The 20,773-nt window shown below is 39.1% G+C and overlaps 1 protein-coding gene across 2 annotated transcripts in view; it reads right to left on the reverse strand.

The window, feature by feature from the left end:
- The window catches only part of LOC139151843 (speract receptor-like), a 73,480-nt gene that overhangs the window by 51,240 nt on the left and 1,467 nt on the right, over positions 1–20,773 (reverse strand). The window contains exon 1 of one of the 2 annotated variants that reach the window (XM_070724857.1): positions 13,832–15,375. The exons of the other annotated variant lie outside the window; for it this stretch is intronic. Coding sequence (XP_070580958.1) covers positions 13,832–14,242 — 411 coding nt within the window. The 5' untranslated portion in view covers positions 14,243–15,375. Of the gene's footprint in view, positions 1–13,831; positions 15,376–20,773 lie in introns of those variants that run through there. 2 annotated transcript variants of the gene reach the window in all.

Consider the following 20,773-nt stretch of genomic DNA (forward strand, 5'->3'; position numbering starts at 1 on the left):
GATAACAATCACCACCACCACAACCACCACCACTACCACCACCACCACCATCATCATCATCATCATCATCATCATCATCATCATCATCATCATCATCATCATCATCATCATCATCTTTACGATTTATACATCCGAAATACTCTATTAACATTTTAGGGCGATTGTTCTGGTTATAGGCATGTGTACTTTCAAAGCTCTGAATTGTAGAATCTGAGCAATATTGCCTCGGCCACTTATTCCTACGGAAGATAAAACTAATAAACATTTTATTGATGGCTATGTCTGGCACATAACAAGCGTTGATTCAGACTTATTGAACCGCCATAAACTGTAATTGGTGACAATCTTATTAACCATATTTACACGGACACTGATCGCCATAAAAGAATATCACACCGCTTGGGTTGGTCGGCTTTGAAAGTGGCAAAATTTAATTTGATGAATATTATTCGGATACACGAGCATTTTTCCTATCATACGAGACTTGAAAAAATGCTTTTAATTTAACATTCGAGTATACTTTAATTAATTTTAGTGACATAACAGTTTCTTCCCGTCAAAGTATATAGCAATGCTGACGTCGTTAAGGAAACACTATATGGCAACGGGCTGTTGCTATACCGATAGATTAATTTGAAAGAGTGTGCCGAAATATCGAAAAGGTCATATCGTGACCCATAAAATACAGAAGACTTATTACGATGTATCTATCCACGGTAGAACACTCTCTTGTTTGAGATCCAGTTTGAAGTGAACATACCCATGTCGTCTATTATTGATACACTTCTGGCAAGCATAGTGGGTGGTAAGTTGAGTTTCTGAGAACCGCTTCAGGTAGGACCTTTTCTTCGGAAAAACTTGCTTTGTAGTTCTACATAAATTCGTGGCAAATTTGACCCAATTATATTTGAAATGATTTCACATAGTCTATAATTATTTAAGTATGTTTAACTCGTATAAGTGATTCGACCGTCGTCTCAGCGGAGTTTGGGAATCACGTTGCCTGGGGGCGCTGTCTTCCGTCTCCCGCACAGTGAGAGATAGTTCAATGCAACGGCTTCCAACGACGACGACGACTTCTATCATCGGCGTGTGAAGGGCAGATTAAAATGAAAGGCAAATCATTGATACCTTCCCGCTAGGCAAAATCACCTTTTGTTGCGCTTACATACCGACATGTTTGAAAACAGATCACAACATTTGACCGCTCATGTGAACTCTCTTGCAACAATCAAATCTAAAGAAGTATAGAATTGTAGTACAGATTGTTTCGCAGATATGCGACAAGGTCGAAAGCGAAGGAAAACGTGTGTTGAATATATATTTTTGACGATAATTAAACCTAAAAAAGTTCAGTGATGGAAGAAATTTGTACGGAGAAATAAATTTATCAAAAGTCAGCCAATTAAGATACTTTCAAATATTCCTTTCATCCAAGTCTACAAACTGTATTTACACTCAGCTTGTCGTCCCACGTGACATGTGCATGCATTCAAGTAAATTTTGAATTGTTGCTTTTATCACAGGTTAAACGGGGACAATGTGTTACAGGTATCTTTTTATCTTCGTTTTAATGTTCCGCGTTTTTAAAATCATTGTATACATACGTACATAAATACACACCACACACACACACACACACACATATATATATATATATATATATATATATATATATATATATATATATATATATATATATATATATATATATATATATATATATGCCTATATATAAATATCATATATACATATATAATATATAAATATCATATTAAGTCCAAAACAAGCGTTGACATACAACTTAGTATTTTGACAGAAATCACGTAAGCTACATGTATCTGTTGGATCAGATAATTGGCGATAAACGCTGAAAGGGGGCCGTGAAGGATGGTATTTGCTATATTCTCTGTATTCAGTCTCACACAATATTCCTTTTGCAAATAAGTCTCCCCGATGTTTTCAGATTACAGAAGAACAAGACCGAATATATTTACAATCGCGCATTATATAAATCCTGAGCGAGATTTTTGTGACACCGGCCCAGGTGAAAGTCGCATTAATTCGCGGACAAACGTTGCAGAACGTAATATTGCTTATCATTCTGTCACGGTATGCTATTGTCCGCCTCGCCCCATGAATAACCCAACCGGTTCCCCTCGATCAGATGGTCTACTTACCGAAAGAAACACGAAAACACTTTTGGCGGCTGCATACTCAACGTATATTCATCGAAGCTTTCATCCCCTTTGCCATATGAGATTTGAACAGATATTCGGCTACCGGCGGATTTAGGCCAATATCGACGCATTGCGCATTGAAACTGGCTGTAGTGTGATTCGTTTCGAGAACAGATACATCTCACTACACTTCTGTGTGCTTGCTGCGAGTCTTTATTAAGAATGAAGCAAAGCATTTTCAAAACAATTGGCCTCCGATGGGGCTCGCAAAAGCCTTATGAAAACATTCAGAGTGAATTTGTTTGGTAACTGAGGCGAAAATCCAAATTAACTGATTGCTATATAACTGCTGCTACGGCCAAACGGTGATCAATGTCCCATTAAGGTTTGTCATCTTGTTCTTTTCCATAATAATCGACTTCCAATTTCCGCACCATGCGTAAAAATGCACCCTAAATGGCTTTTAACTGCGAAAAACGTAAACTGTTCGCTCTAGTTTCTGCAATGTCATCAGTAGAAATCAAGGCAACAGTTAAAGAGTAATGCAAGTGGGTGAGTGGATTTGGCGTTCTCTTTCTTTGTACTATCGGAAATATAGAGGATGAAAAATTTGAATATCCGCCCATACGCTTAAAATTCTGTAATTTCTCTGTAGGTTATCTACAACCGCAGTTTCTCTGCTTTGTACATTTTCAATTTGCGCCGCATGGCAAATCGTGTTTCTTTCAGTTGGCTATTTTTCTTGGTTTAACAAGCACCTGTGGCTCGTTGCCATGGTGCTCAGAGTCTTGACTGCATCAACTTTCAAACTTATGGCGTGCATAGCAGACTCCCAGTAAAAAATCTAGATTAATGGATTGTTTACATTGGAAACTTTAATCTAATCGAAAGCGATTCCGTTATTCGGCAAAAACATATTTCCAATGATTAGACGAAGGAACAGTCATTTTATTAGCGTCTGTGGAGTACTTACATTCTACGGGTAAAAGTAACCAGTATATATATACCACTATTTTTTCCCTAATTATCAGGACAGTCCCACGTGACTTAGAAACCAAATTGCATTACACTGAAATCTCACAAATGTCACCTACTGTAACAACCCGCCAAGGTCAGAAGGCAGGAACGGTTGTTGGGCTCGGAATGAATGGCGCTCAACACTGCATGAATGGAATCTAGATGTAGAGAAAAAATGGCAAAAAGCCTTGCACGCTATCAACCCAGTGTGATGCAATCAATATTTGTATGCGTAGAGAGCTTTGAAAGGAAAAAATGAGCAATCTTAGAGAAACGCTGTGATCTAAATTTATATACCCTTTCTTCCACACAAAGTCGTCTAACGAGAACTTTACTGGCAGACCCTTCTGCGAACTCTAGCGATATCGCCTTTTGTGACTGTCGGTTATCATCAACACGCAAAAGTCGGATTTTAACGCACTAACAAAAAGCGAAGCTACATCTGCGAAATTCACTTGTAACAGTTTGAATAGTTTATCCTAAACGTCGTTCGTAAAAGCCATGAAAGCCTCAAAGTTGCAGAGGAAAGAGGTTATAACTTTGCTATGAATGTCATTCATCTTTCTCTCTTTGTTGGTGTGACTGTGATATGTCTGTCTGTCCGTCTCTCTCTCGCTCTCTCTCTTCTCTCTCTCTCTCTCTCTCTCTCTCTCTCTCTCTCTCTCTCTCTCTCTCTCTCTCTCTCTCTCTCTCTCTCTCTCAGGTTAGAATCTATCAATACATATGGCACATATTCAGTACTCCTTGTGTCAAGAGTACTATCCCAATACACGAACAAACAAACAAGTCTTTCGGTGTTTTGAACTACCATTAAGACGAAATCAGAGGTTGAGTCGGTAGTCGAGTGTTACATTTCTAGCTAGAGTGTTTAATGGTGAAGATCAAACACAGGGAGAATTTATGTGCGTCTTAACATTTTGACGACAGGAAAAACATAAGATAGAAAAAAATATATGAAGGGCCATAATATTCAAAAAATGAAAGTATAATAAGCGGATGGAAGAGCTAGCAAACGTTTGCACGATGGTAGAATCGTGTTTGTCGCATGGGTGGACGAAAGAAGCGGTAGGTATTGTTAAAAAGATCAAAGAGGCGACAGGAAACTGATTGTGCAAAAGAAATTTTGAAATTCAGATACGTCTCCAAGGAAATGAAAGTTTTGTTGGTAATTTGAGCGATTGACAATACGCTAACGGAGAAATGGTGCCAATTGTTCATTTTTATGATCTTACGACTTGTCTTCGCGGAGACTCTAACATTCTGACTTTCCTTTTGTAAAATGAAACGTTGGTATATCGATGCAAATAAATGGGACGGTATCTGTTAGTGTATAGCTATCGGTCTATGACGTCATTCTACAGCTAGCTGACGGGGCAGGGTTTTGTCCCCCAGCTCAGCAGTGGCATGCGAATTGGATAAAGGTGAAAACAAACAATTGTTTACTGCCGATCTTTGTTGTCCATGGAGTTCACTCGACAGTTGTGCCTCAGACGAGTTCTCCCCTTCTTGAAGAACAATTAAACGATCCTGGGAAGACCAAGCAGGCTTTGTAAAGAAACGAGAAGAAAATAATGAAGAAAAAGAACAAAGGCTAACACAAGAAGTACATTAAATATGTGAAAAATAGCAAAGTCCAATATCTAAGTGTCCTGTAAAGAGTAGGACGAGATTAGCACTCAGAAAGTGCCTAAAGGCGAAAGAATAACGGACTCGGGTAGATTATTCAGCCTAAGGCGACAAAGGCTTTATTGTGAACCACCATTCTCTATTTTATAATAAACCAAGAGCAAAATACAAGTCGGTATTTAATTGGTTTGCAGTGTATTGATACGGAGTTGAATAAAGACCAGATCCCATTATTTGCAACGGTTTTGTTGAATCAGTACGCTTTGTTGTTTGGTTTGTAAGCGAGCCTGCACTGTAGACAAATATATTGGTCAGTGTGGTCGTCGCTGGGCTGGGTGTATCGCCGTCTGTTTGTGAATTTTAGAGACAGTACATGACAAACAGAGCCATATCAAGGAGTGAATATTCCAAAGTCACTCTGCATTTCACATAAAACGAAAGCAAGCACACCAAGAAGTAGAAAAAAGCAAGTTTTCATATTACAGATGTAATCGCTTGCATATCATGTACTGCTTTCATCAAAAGTAGTGTATCCTTCGCTAGTTTTACTACTTAAAATTTGAAATAGCAAACCAGCACAAATCCCACGAGTTCAAAGAACCTTTGCTGATTTCACTCAAACTTCATGATAATGTTTGAACACCGGCAAATTAATATGAACAAAACTCTCGAATGATTGCGCGCTGGTTTAGTTAACGTAGTGAATCATTGTTGCCGGATACATTCCGCTAAAATAATCAATTTTTAATTATTAAAAGTAATTAGGACTTTTTGGTAAAGCTTACTTGTTGGCATTAAAATTAAAGGGAGCCCTGAGCGCTTGATTAAAAAAGCTTCCTGCACTATTCCGTTACTCTTAGCGGAAATAAGATTGTAGCTTTCGTGTATATAAAAAAGGCAGAGAAAAATAAAAGATTTAGACTTTCATTACAAGTAGCAGATGGCGTATTTGAAACGGTTTCATGGCGAGATTTTCTGACTCTGAATAAGCCTCATATAGAAGTCGTCCAATCTACGTGGCTATTTGTTTGATCGCTTGCCGGGTCATTTTTCGTTCGTGTGTACATTATTAATGTCTTTTGGTTACCATGTTGTTCATGGCACTTTATCAGGAATCTTCCTGTTCTTTCTTCTGAAGCTACGATCGAAAGGAATGATTGGTTGTGGTGTTGCACGCACATAACGACGCCTGGCAACTCACCACAACAGATCCTCGCAATCGGATGGTAATTTATCGCAGCGTACAATGGTTGCACGGCTGACCCATTCAATGCTGACGAGACTGGCCTTTGATGGTCACGGGAGGAACACAGAGACATGTTAACCCCCCGAAACGACCTCTGTGGAAACCACTGGCAGTTTATCAAGGACGCAAGGTGGCTGTTCGCTTCATTTTGTCAAAAAATGGCAATTTTTACATCCCTCATCAGTTATGATCCCTAACCAGTCCGGGAGGTTTCGGGTCGTGTCACCGCTACCAAAAAAACACTGAAGTCAACTCAGATGGAACCGTACGGGAAAGTCAATCAAAACTCTGAACGAACTAAAAAGTAAAAGGGAGAATAAAACGAGGGGATTGGCGGCAAATCCACATAACGGTCACCGTTCACCGAATAAACTATTTATGACCGGCGGAGAATAAAACACACGCACATGTACAGAGAAGATTAAACTGGCCCGTTTACTTGACAGAGTTGACCCGAGATAGCCAGACTATTATACCTGAAATTTTACAGACTATGATCATACTGCAGCTCTCTGGCACGGTCAATTGACTTGATGACTTCATCGAGTTGAGAATATTTTTAATTATTTCCACTTCGTGACGTGCATTCCTGAGTAAAAACAGCGTGTGCTTGTCTGATTTTAGGAAAAAAGCTCTCCCTTGCTGCGTTGCAAACTCCAGCTACATTAATGTCATGGCATCTGTATTGTCAAGCACACATGTATGGTTGTTTGACTTAATAAGGTATCATCACTCAAATTGCAAAATAGACGGAGCTTGTGCCATTACGGTGCATTTCCTTGCACAGAAAACAAGACGGGCTTATTTTCTCATGGACTTGGTGACTGCATCGGTCTAGCATTAGTATGTATCACAGAGTCCCTGGTTTTTGTGGATACTTATAATCCAATGCTTCCCATTACTGTGTATTACCCACGGGGGATATCTCCATCATTTTCCATCTACCTGACAGGGAATCGCTGTCCGGCTAAGAGTAAATTACACCACAAAGTTCGTCTTGGCTTGTTTGATTCAACAGAAGAGAAGGACATTTTCCTATATTTCACTTAGAAGCCATAAGTACGATTATATCTGCTCTATTTTGCAGAATAACGGTGACATCTGCAGCGTGTCATTTAGCAATGGCTGTTCGTACATAAGCGTGGTCACGAATCACGATTATGATTTCATATTGTGCCTGCATCGTGGGAAACAAACCGTCATTGACATACCTGCTGACGTCGGCGCATTTTCTGACCTAGGTCATCATGTGCGACCATGTACACGACGGCAAGATTAAAGACACTCACTGTTTAAATTCAAGTCACGTTCTTAATAACCGAAAAAAATGTATCTACGATTCTCAAAAGTCTGACGGGCCTTTTAACAGAAAATTTACTCGTTTTATGTAAACTTTGAAACATCGATACAATTGTGAAAATTTGACGGTTGCCATGGTTACTTAGATATTCTGAGATTGGATCGCGACTACTTCCTCGATACATCATCCACGTGTATGTGTGTGTGGATAATTTATCGAAAGCGTGAAATACCATCGGTGTACCTATATATTCAATCAAATGCTATTTCAGCTTAAGTTGCTATAGAAGCAAGGGAACAAACTGCATGGTTTGGGTCGAAGAGTTAAAACGGTAAGAGAAAACTAGAAACTGACAAAAAAGCCGAATACAAGAGAAAAATTTATAGACTGATGAATACCATTTGTTATACGATACATTGGCGATTAAAGATGTAATTTATAAATCCTCCGCCCAGTATTGTTACCGAGTTTTAACTCCTCCAAGCTATTAGCGGTTTCCTTAAATAAATATGTGATGACGATATCATGCAAAGAATACACGTGATATATCAAGCGTTTTGAAACTCAAAAGTGGACTTCACACCTCAGATTAATATAGAATAAACGAATTGTTGAAGTTGGATGAATAAAACATATTGAATGATGTGCGACAATACACTCTTTCATGCTGTTATAAACATCGATGACTATTCTTGTCTACTTAGTAGCTGACGTTATCAGTTATTTCAGCGGAAAATGGCCATTCCTTTCCGAGTTACTTATTTGATCGAAGTCATTTTAGATAGCAAAACTACTATACGACAAATCAAAGAATTTTACGCCCAGTGAATCTCCCCTAAAGAGATTTCTTGTTGTCTGGCAGACGATCGGCTCTCTACATCTCACGTGCTGAAATTCCTCTCAAACGAATCAGTGTTTAAGGAGAACTTTTCAAAAATAACTGTGATGTGTAATTGTTTCATGTTATGCTACGAAAATGTATCACTTTTCGAAAAAATTCGACCCAATTCTCCATATAAAGATAATAATAAGTTTCGTCCCGGGAACATATCGTGATTTGATTAAGGCTTTAATACTGGCTAAATTCCATTAACATTTATATTAAAAAGGTATCGTGTCACTCGCAACATGGAGTCATTAACCCCGCCATTATCGGAGCTAATCCCCGCAGAGCAACGCCACTTTGTTTGCTCTTAGCAAGATTTTACTCCATCAAGCATTTGAATTATATGCTACAAGGGGGCACTGTGATAGCTTAGTTGGTTGGGAATTTGTGCTTCTGAATGCTTAAGTTTGTTCTAAGACATCCTAATTCTTCTTTTCCCTGTGTTTATGATTGGCCTGTATTTATGAAACACATGTCATTTTGAGTTGCCTTTGTTACGCTGCATCCTCATCCTTTACAAAGAATGCGGTTTTCTCTTTTCAATTTTGCAGGTACAATGAACGCAAGTTATTTACACCTACTATAATTAAAGGCACCAGCTCATGTGTCAGTATTATCGTTGAGAGAGAGAGAGAGAGAGAGAGAGAGAGAGAGAGAGAGAGAGAGAGAGAGAGAGAGAGAGAGAGAGAGAGAGAGAGAGAGAGAGAGAGAGAGAGAGAGAGAGAGAGAGAGATGGAGGGAGGGAGGGAGGGAGAGGGAGAAACAGGGACAGAGAGGGCAAACGAAATACTTTAACGTTTGCTCAAACTTTCGTCAAGAAAAGTTTCAAACATCCTCTTTTTAAAAATCAAAAATCAAAATCAGGGTTCACCGTTCAAATTTTGGTACTAGAGGAACAAATTACTCAATATATACCGCGTACCGATATTTGAAATTCAAAATGACCATCAACCCTGTGTTCTCTTTGTGGAGGGAAAAAGAATCCCCTATTTTCGCAAAACAAGGCGAGTTAATTCTTTACTTACTCCATAAGCTCCAAAATAAACCCCACAAGTGGTGGGCCAAAAGAATATTGTACAAGTTTGAGAGTCATGATATCGGAGAACAGATGATGAAAACAGCTGCTTGGTGGCGACACAAAATGATCCCTTCAATAGACGATACGCCAAAAATACAACAAAAAGGCAGGGGACTTCGGAAACACAAACAGTTTCAATTAAATTTACCGAGGCCGGTTTTTGCGCTGCCGTAAAAATCAAGATGCATGACGGTGTTTTATGGTCTTCCATAACGGTGGCTCGATCGGAAAGCATCCGATCGGTCTTGAGATGCCGTCGCAGAGTCAAAAACAGTGGAAGCACGTGACGCGCCTAGATTATAAATCACTCGCAGCCCAATGCTCCTCCATCACGCACGCGCTACGTAACATTTCAGTACTCGATGACCGTGACAAAGTTGTAATTGGCTGGCAGATTTTGCAAGTTACGCAGAAGCACTAGAGAAAATTGCTACTGAATAATTTAAATATGTCACAAAGAATCAAAAGACGAGTCGACGAGACTTTTTTTTCAGATTGGATTTTGCATTCCTGTAGATCTTCCCATGTGTCATCTTGTTGTCTCTTTGCTTATATGAATATTCGTCAAGGTTAAAGTCAATACCAATCTCAAGTCATAAAATGGGTAATGGATTTCATCAAGGCTATTTGCATTCAAATATTCAAGAAGAATATGAATCGTATTCTGATGTGATTTAGCTCTCTGGCATCCGAGTTGGGTTTGGCAACTTGTGCAAGTAAATTGTGTACACCGATTGACATAAGGTATTAAGCTAATAAACGATTAATAAGTATTGCCTATTATTCAGAACCTTGTTTAATGTCCCTGAAATATCACATCTGGATGATAATTTCCTATGAGTTCAAACAGTCCATCGCCATTTGGATTGGACGATCACATTATTCATACATGTAGTTTGTGTTTGACAATAGTGATGTTAAATCTTACATCGGTTTTGTTGGGTGCCACACTAGTTACCTGAGTCAGTGTTCCAATTCTTTGATTTTCTAGTTTATTCCTCGCTTGGCCAAAACACAACAAGGAACAAACAAATAATTCTCTTTTACACCGCAATTGGTTTCGTAAGTCTCTGTGTTCAATTACTTTGCATTCCAGTCCATACATGGGCCTATTTTAATGGATGCACAACTTTGATGGTTACACGTTTGTTTTCCCATTGAAGGTCAGACATTCCTTGCTACACTTGCCACATCACTTCCATTGATGGACTTGTTAAATCGATTTAAATTTCTACTTTGCATAAAGAACGCAACTTTGGTCACACGACAGCTCAAGTTTTATGTCAGTTCTAGTTTTCACTATCATGACAAAGAGAAAGGACAGGGTGGCGATGCAGGCTTAAGTCCTCTGAAGGAGTACAATTAGTGTCCTTGTATGATTGTCCTTTAAGCTTCTTTCATGTACTTATATTTTTCTTTGTAAGGAGCAAGGGAATGAAAAAAAAATCTTGTTTTTTTTTGTATATGATCTTCTAAAAGCATTCTTCCGAATCCGAATCCTGAGTGTTAAAGGTCTCTCACATTGTGGTGTTGTCGTGATTGGCAAAAGAAAAATGGATGCCCCACAGAGAGATTGAAGGATGGGTCAGAGTGTGACAAGTAGCAGCTGAATAACCGTGGTGGTTAGCCGAGTGTGTCAAACATGTTACACACTTTCAAAAATACGCTTTCTGTTATCTTATGATGCATTTTGACGTTTTAAATATACAGCTCTGGCCTAAAAGGTCCAATTACAAGTCGGTAATGGCTTATTAGGGACGCTATAAACCAAGACACGGTCGGCAAGCGAAACCATGAAGACAAGAAAGAAGAGGCGAAGAATGCACCAATCGGTGACAATCAACAATGACTCTGCTCTTCGTAAACCGATTAACAAAGACGATTTAGAATGAACTACTTTGATGCACTACGGGGTTGGGTTTTAGTACTTCAGGTAGAACTAAAACAATAAGTATAACAACACGAGTCGTTGGGCATGTTAGTTTCCACAAATTAACAGCTTCTAAAAGTCATATCTCAAGGTATTGTCCATCTTGAAGGTAAAGAGTGACAGAAGAAATTTCATGGGAAGTTCAATTACCTGTGTAACAAAAAGTACAGTTCACAACCTTCAATCACCGCTGCTTTTCAGATATCATGTGAAAAATATTTGACAAAAGCGTGCTGCAAAGTCACTTTAATTAATGACTAATCGCGTGTTGAAGTGTGTTGTTTTGAAGTTCAAGATGACTGACACGAACATTTCATTATGATGAGAGAGACGGAGAATCTTATAGGAATATGAAAAACGTGTTAAGTTATATAAAAGACACGAAAAAATGCACCCAAAACCAAAATCATACAAAGTACATATGTAAAGCGTCATGAACATGAGATTGACATTGACAAATATTTATGAGGCTGACATTGAGAAATGTCACACCTCTGTGCATGCTTGCGCTCTTGCATTTGATGTAGTTCGACGTGCTATAGGACCGAAGAAAAGTAATGTTGAAATGCGTTGAAACTGTACTTTGTGTCTCGAAGGACAGTTTCTATGCGATTTTCATCATAGCCATAGTAAGACCACTGATTATTTCAGGAGTTTGAATACAAAGTGGTGAATTAGCCTGAGTGCCTTAATTTGCGTGATCATTACTTAGTAGTGAATTGGCACCATTCGTGTGCCTTCGCTAAACAATTGTTACGACCAGCAGATCGTAGCAGATGTTATAGCGTTGATTGTGACTCGATCTGGTCCACTGACCCTCGTTTACACTTCGTGCCTTTTCGGACCTAAGAGAACGAGCAGATGATGTAAAAACGAGGTTATAGCATATCGAGCACGTGCAATTCTTCATCGAATTATCTTCACTTTCAATTCACTTAGTTCTTTGTCTTTTTTTTGAGGGGGGGCGTTTATATTTATTTTGCAACGCTAGGTACGAATAGGCGTTTTGCTGCGGGCATATTACCCCCTACGTTGTGCGTCACTTTATCAAACCATGTGTGCTGTAATAAACTCACATATATACTCCACTCATTGTCCAACTGTGGGGAACATATGGGCGCAGTAACAAGAGATAGTTCGAGTGTTTGACATTCATTTGCTCGCAACTCATTCCTATTAAAAATGGACAAAAACAGCGCGGGACGCTCGTTGTGCAGGTCGGTTTTTAATGTTCTCCCTTTTGAATATGTGAGAGAAAGGACCCTGGAGACTGCGCAGATGTTGTGCAGTCGCAGTTATGTTTCAATGTTGAATAGAAGCGAGCCCGTTACTCGTTGTGTCTGTTTTAGACAGCAGCAACGGACGCATTGACATCCACTCGATAGTTCATCAGAGGTACTCTGACAAGAACACTTCAACATGGTGGAACCTGTATTTAGACCTGCTAATACAGAAGACAGGCGGACGACGTAGTGTACACGGTTGGCCATTCATGCCCTGGGTTGTTCGCAGTATGATTGTCTCTTTCTGACGTAAACAAATGAAAAAAACAGGTCACGTCATAATCTATTGAATTTGATAAATGCTGACCAAATAATATTCTCTTCAGCGATAATTTCAAGGAAATAAGTATAAGTTTAAAAAGAAAACAACTCAAGAGAAGGCTTGAACATCAGCACAATTCTTAAATTGCACGAATGCAAAATGTGATTCATTGTGTGTTGCCAGCCAATCTGCCGACTGATATCAAACGGTGAGATATTCTATATCGCCATCTTCAAAAACGAAGGTCTTCATTTCACTCGATGGCAGGTACAGTAGATTAATTCATTGATAATTGGCAGTGTGAACCCAGTCGTGATCTTTCCGCGGAGGTAGACATATCCCGGCATGCAATCGTACGTTCAATGGTATCGGAAGGAAAGTCCTCTGTTAACACACGTCTCCTAAAGTATATTATCAATCGTATTTGTAAGTGGCAATACATTCCGTAGCAGCTGAGCCTGTGCGGGGAAGCAGTGTAATTAAGAAAATCGTGCTAACTGAATACCTCCAGAAGGGGATCATTCTCATACGACAGTTTTTTTCAAGTGTGACTTTGTATGTATACGACGAAAGATGTCGTAGATGGTTTTAATAAACATATACAAATGCGGTGGAATCTATATTTTCGTGACTGTGTTTTATTTTTTCCGAAAAACGAAGCTCAGTTCAAAGACTACACAGGGTTCTATCTATAATTGGGGTTAAGGACTTCTCCTAAGCGCAGCTATATTTTGTTGTGAGTGTGACACCAGTTACAGAACATACAAAAGTGAAACTCGGATACCATGACCAACCAACCAACCAACCAACAAACAAACATGATAGTATGTATGTCATGCGTAAATTCTTATTTCATAGAAAGTCCTTACCTGACAAGGTGGCTGAATCGGTGCTATCATCGTATCAAAAGCACTTTCAAAGCCGCTCACATAGTATATATATATATATATATTATATATATATATAGATATTATAATCATATATAGCCTTCAAACAGATTAACAGGATTAGTCTCATACTTACATAAGATATCATTGGTTGTTTCCAGGCTGCTGCTATCCGCGCTTCAACTGTACATGAAAAATCGGGTCCGAAAACAACATGTGGTCGTTCTATGGAGTCACCTACGACACCCAAGTTTGTGTAGCCTTTGATTGACTCCAGCTCGTCTCCTGAGTTAAATCCCGTCGAGCCCCTGATTATCTCGAAGTCGAAATTCGGCAACAGGGAACTGTCGTTCTTGATTTCCTCTATAGCGTAGACTAGCCCTCCTACGACAAACTGCGACGCGTGGGTTCCCAGTACGGCACCCAAGTAACCAACTTTGATGGTCTCCTTAGGTGTCGCTGTGGTGGTCACATTTTGAGACGATGCCACGGTTACAAGAGCAAACCCAACAACTGTAACAAATACATGTATGGTCGATATCTGCATGGTTAAATGTTAAAATACTACATATGGCATCAGCTAGAGAACCATGGACTGTTTACATTATTTTTGTAGACCAGAATGCCCGGTTGAAGCCTATGCTGGAGAGCAATGGTCGCGTTCCGGAGTAAGGAAGTTTCTGCCTGTGCTGTCGCCAAGAATTGACAGTAACGTAAATCGAGCTACTATGTATTGTCGAACAATCAATCCCGATTGTACTCTTGTTCCGTCGGAATAAATGGACTTCAGAACTTTTTTCTACTTTTAGAACGCAAGATTGTGCCTCCTTGGTCCCTATTTCAAAAATCAATCACATATCTTCTACCAAATGTTCCCTAGCGAAGCCATAATTTTACACCTAGTGGTGTTGTCGATAATCCGTGCTATGCGAACCAATGTAACGCCGAACAATGCCAGACCGGCGTGAGCGTTCACTATGCGTACGTCATGTTTTCTTTCAAATGGTAAACGCCTGCCTCTGTGCGTTTCCTTGCGAACAGCGATGAATGGGTGTCAGCAGAAAAGCTGAATAATAACTGGGTTCATTTTTTTAACGCAACGACCACTCGGGTTACAGCTACCATGCGCACACTTCATAACTTAGACCGGTGACCAATTGTGTTCCAGGATTCCTTGTAACGGACACGACGTTGTTCACTCTTCCACAAACAAACCAGTTAAGCTCATCCAGAGACTCCTTCTTCCAGAACTGGTTTCTCCCGAGAACTAAGAAAAAATCGTCGATGGTCTTCCAGAAGAGGACTGTCGTAAATCAAATCATCCTTCTCCAAGTTTACGAAGCTAATTGCTGATCCGATGGAAGGGTCGTCTCGCTCACAAGGACGTCTTTTTGATATGTAAATACGGAAAAACAGATGCATTGGCAACGTTTGTACAGCATGGCTTGATACTAGACAATTGCAATGGATAAGTTGACTATTAAACACATGTATTTGTCCCATTTACTCCTGGAGGAACGCCTACCGCCACCTGCTTATAATTTGGTTTTTAAAATTCACAGTGAACGCGGTTGCTAGGGACGTTTTTGGCGTTGTAATGTCAACTGAAGCGGAAAAGAGTAAGAGCGATATCGCATCTCAGAAGCTTGCACAAAACATGTGCAAAAATACGATTTAATTAAGATACGAACAGCAGTTGCTTGGAGGTGATTGCCACTCTGCGAACAGTTGGTGGGGGCGCTCTGCTACGACGTGTTCCGTCAGTCTGGAAAACGCTTGTTGTTAAGAATTTACGGGTCAGAAGCTCACTGTGTGTACCTCTCGGCGCCATCGTTGCTTGCCTGTGGAGTGAGGAGTGAGGTGCCACGCTTTCTATGGGCTGTGTAAACCGTCGTGGTGCAGTATTAGATGCATATACTACGCCAGGAAGATGGCGCAGATAGGCAGAGAAGAATATCGGCCCGGTTTTCTAGCGCGTAGTGACTTTTGGCATCGTGGGGTGAACAGAAACATCGCTGCCCGTCGATTACTGAATTCTATCTTCATATTCGGCAGTGAGACAAATTTATTTGTCTACCTTACACATGTCTGCTTTTTTCTATAAATTTGTACGCCTGCTTGCCTCTCGACACATCTGTTATAAGAAAGTTTCCACCATCGTTTTTTTTTTCATTTTGTCAACCTTTTTACCAACGGACATACGTATTGCAGCACTCCACATTCTCTTCGTCTCAGCAGTGTCTGTCTGTCTGCCTATCTGTCTGAGGTCTGTCTGTCTGTCTGTCTACTTTTGTGTCTTAATGCGTGAACACGTATGTCTGTTTCTTTAGCTTTTTTAACATCGGCCGTTTCATGATGACCCGTAAAAAATTTCGAATCGTATGAAAATATCAAACAGAACAAGTTTTCATGATAGGTAACTGACAAATATTTGGACAAAATAAAGTAGAAACAACGTTTTGAAATGTTGAACAACATTCTAACGATCAGTGATTCAGGACATTCGACCCCGCTGCCCCGTAATGGCCAATTTGATCGTAATCCGTTATTAGATTTATTTCAAAGGCTGCATTACACGGACGCAGCCGGCGCTTCTGCACGCTGGATCCCTGGATTTAGTCTGACAAATAAACATAGCTCAATTATCTGCGTCGGTAACTTTTAACAAGCGATAAAGATTAGTAATCCACAGTTCAGGTATTAAAACATTGATGTAGATTGACATTGCTAACCCAAGCATTTCGATAGGGATTTATTTCTTAACTTGGGATTCAAAGAAATCATCCCTTCTGTAAAAAGGCTTGATCGCCGGGAACTGCTCACAGCCGAGACTTCAAGCCACATATGCTGTATATGTAATTGTTGTTTACATCATACTACAATTGGTCACAGTCCCTCTATCCCCGGATAGAGGGACTGTGAATTGGTGAATGTCTTCTTTGATTGATAAACTCAGTTTTACCAAAATCATCCTAGATTCTGTTATATTTTCCACTGGCCACCTTCACTTGGTAATTACAAAGAGGTACGGCCGAGATTTTGAAAATCTCTTCTCTTTCTTTTCCTCATTTACAGTAATATGATTCGCTGATTAATTTATCTTCTTACATATCACAGACAAGGAGAAAAATTTCTCCTTGCCTGTGTTCATATAAGTAAAACAGGTGCAAGAACACGGGGAAAGACACAAGGGCACATTTCGAAAAGTCACCGTAAGCAGTTTTAATAAAATGATACAGAGCACAGAAAATTGCATCATATACATCTCATAACACTGCATTTAGTGAAATGTAGTTCAAACTTGAGAAACTTTTCATCATTACAGCCCAATTAAAGATACCCAGTCGTACATGAATGTACCGTTTCTCAGTTTTATCCCTTCTTTGATCGTCGTTTTTACATAAATAATATAATTCTACACAAATGTAAACACAGGGGGCTCTTGCTCCTTGTTTTTTGTGTCTGTGTTTGTTTGTTTGTTTGTGTGTATGTGTTTGTGTTTGTTTATTTGTTATTTTTAATAAAATAACAGCGAAAAGCTGTTTTGTTAATATTTGTCAATAAAGAGCAGTTTATTTGTTTGTTTGTTTGTTTGTTTGTTTATATTAATTACCGATGGTTAGGGTTAGGGTTAGGTTAGGGTTAGTGTTAGGGTTAGGTTAGGGTTAGGGTTAGGGTTGGACGTATTCACTCCCTCTATATATTCAGAATATATAGAGGGAGTGAATACGTCCAACCCTAACCCTAACTCTAACCCTAACCCTAACCTAACCCTAACCCTAACCCTAACTTAACCCTAACACTAACCCTAACCTAACCCTAACCCTAACCATCGGTAATTAATATAAACAAACAAACAAACAAACAAACAAATAAACTGCTCTTTATTGACAAATATTAACAAAACAGCTTTTCGCTGTTATTTTATTAAAAATAACAAATAAACAAACACAAACACATATACACAAACAAACACAGACACATATAAACAAGGAGCAAGAGCCCCCTGTGATGTAAATGCAGGAGTTTAAATGTGTCACGCTGATGTTACAGTAAAATGGCAAATTTCTACGGGATATCTTGCAACGCTTCTGCAAGAGTTGCACCAGCACCAGTAGTCACGTGATTGTCGTGTTGCAGGTAACCAATGAGCGCACAGATAACAGACGATAAAATTTAGGTTTCCCTAAAATTATGAATATCCCCTAAAATAATTGTGTGGCTAGATTTTGACGCTGAGCCATGCATGTTAACACGCGTGAAGATGCTTGCTGCGGAGGGTCTTGTCGTGTTGAAAGTGTCATCGCGAGTCACAGATTGTGCGCAGAAAAAAATCCTCGCTAAAACTGTCGTATATTGCATGTAGATCATTTGTAAAGATTAGCAGATGGATCAAACACGGTAGCATTGTGAAAAATATGCCAATTTGGGGTTTTCCGAAGAATATTCCTCATTATTAAACCTGAAATGCGAAAACAGACCAAGTGAAGAATTCTGGTACTAGGTCACAACAAAGGCGCTACTGTTTGAGGTGTAAGTGTTAAGCTGCACCCTAATTTGTGCCAGAAACGATGGCACCGTGACCAATGATATCTCAATGGATGCGATACAAATCAGTCTGATGATGATGAACACAAGACCCTATGCGTCTCTAAATTTCGTCCCTCTGACAACATCCTAAACTTGTGAAATTTCATCATGCGCTGTGCGACCCTCATTTGCAGTTCTACTACGTAAACGGTTGTGTCACTTCTGTTCAATTGGTAAGGCCAAATAAAAACAATGTGTGTTTCTGGTAACATGCTTGAAAAACTTAGGGTAAGTAGGTCGGAGGGATTTTGATTTATCTTTATGTTGGTTGAGGCTTGTAAAATACGGCAAAATTTAGAGATTTTCATCCATTTTTTTAAAATACGAAAAAATATCTAGTGTTCGCGGGTTTTTCTTTGATAGGTCGGCTTACTGGAAATACACTTGTTCTTTTTGACCTAAGTTATGGATGACAAATATGAGCGGCTTTTCAGCATTCCTCTCAGCATAATAACTTGCTATGTCGCATACCACTCAACATGAACATATGGTGTCATAGACTATCATTTACATACAAAAATTGTCAGGTATTATACTCACTGACAATCAGTTCATTGTTAAATGGGGTAGAGATGTGTCCCCGTGGACCCCAACAACAGATACTGTGAGTGTTATATATTTATTTGATGGCAACTCATCACGTTAGAGTAGAATAGAAGGTATACAACATGCTATTCACGTTTTTGGTTCGTCGCGTTCTGTCTATTTGAAGATAAAACAATAAAACACTTACCTAGCGAATATGGCGTGCACGTCATTGAGATATGTGAATCTCTGATACCCAGTGTTTATTTTTTGAAAATGCGCCTTGCGGATAGATATTCGGACTCTCAAATTTTACAATATTGTTTGGTCTGCCACTTGTGGTGGGCTCAAGTTGAAGCTTATGGAGTGAATCAAGTTTTCACCTGCTTATATTTCTTGAAATCGAAAATCAATTTTTTAGCTCACGTGTTGACCCACATGAGCTAATGTCGCAGCCATGTCTGTCTGTCTGTCTGTCTGTCTGTCTGTTCGTCGGTGTACCCGATTAATTCAAGAAACGGATTATAGGATCAGAATCAAATTTAAAACATACATTGTGTTCGAATATAGCAAAATCTAATTCATTTTTGGTGGGTGTAGCTTGCATATTTCATGCTCATTTGCAAATTAATTGTTTTAGATTGGATGAGATTTGCAACAAATTTTGAATACACGAGAATTTATCCGACATGAAAGATAGAAAGCACTAACATGACAGTTAAATGCTAATTTGTATATTTGATAAACTTTCCTAATTAGGGAAATAAATCTGAGTTTACTCGATCAAAATTAACGAAAGTTGGTATGTATATTAAACATGCTATGATTTAACATTACTGAAAGTCGTTAGGCATTTTTACTTAAGCCAATTCATAATTTGAATATTTAATGAACTTTCCTAATTAAGGATATATACCTGAATTAACGTGATCAAAGTTTGCAAAATGTGCTATATACATTGATAATCTACGTTCAAACAATATTGATAGTCATTTAGCATTTTACCTTAGCCAATTCAAATCTACATATTTGATTAACTTTCCTAAGTAGGATTATATATCTTGATTGACTTGACCAAAGTCGACGAAACTTGCTATGTACATGGAAGATACTATGATACAACATTATTGAAAGTCATAAAGCAATTTTACTTATGCCAATCCTAATTTGCATACGTAATGAACTTTCCTAATTAGGGTTATATATCAACTGCGGTGGAACATATGGAAGCCGTAACAAGAAATAGTTCGAGCGCTTGACGTTCATTTGCTCGCAACTCATTCCCATTAAATGTGGACAGAAAGAGCGTGACGCTCGCTTTACAGGTCAGATTTTAATGTCCACCCTTTTGACTAGAGGGCTTAAATAGCACAATTCTTAAAACTGCACAAATGTTCAAATTTCATTCATTGAGTGTTGCCAGCCAATCTGCCGACTTATATCAAACGACGAGATACTCTTTATCGCCATCTTCAAAAAGGTCTGCATTTCACTCGTTGGCAGGTACAGTAGATTAATTCATTGATAATTGGCAGTGTGAACCCAGTCGTGATCTTTCCACGGAGGAAGACATATCCAGGCATGCAATCGTACGTTCAATGGTATCGGGAGGAAAGTCCTCTGTTAACACACGTATCCTAAAGTATATTATCAATCGTATTTGTAAAAAAATCGTGCTAACTGAATACCTCTAGAAGTGGATCATACAACAGTTTTTTTTTTCAAGTGTGACTTTGTGTGTACACGACGAAAGGCGTACATGATGCTTTTAATATGTGTGTCTGTGTTGTGATGAACATATACGAATGCAATGTTATCTAGATTTTCGTGATTGTGTTTTATTTTTTCCGAAAAACGAAGCTCAGTACAAAGTCCACGCAGGGTTCTATCTATAATTGGGGTTAAGGACTTCTCCTAAGCGCAGCTATATTTTGTTGTGAGTGTGACACCAGTTACAGAACAT

Source organism: Ptychodera flava, chromosome 15 (assembly GCF_041260155.1).
Source record: "Ptychodera flava strain L36383 chromosome 15, AS_Pfla_20210202, whole genome shotgun sequence".
NCBI classification, from domain to species: domain Eukaryota; kingdom Metazoa; phylum Hemichordata; class Enteropneusta; family Ptychoderidae; genus Ptychodera; species Ptychodera flava.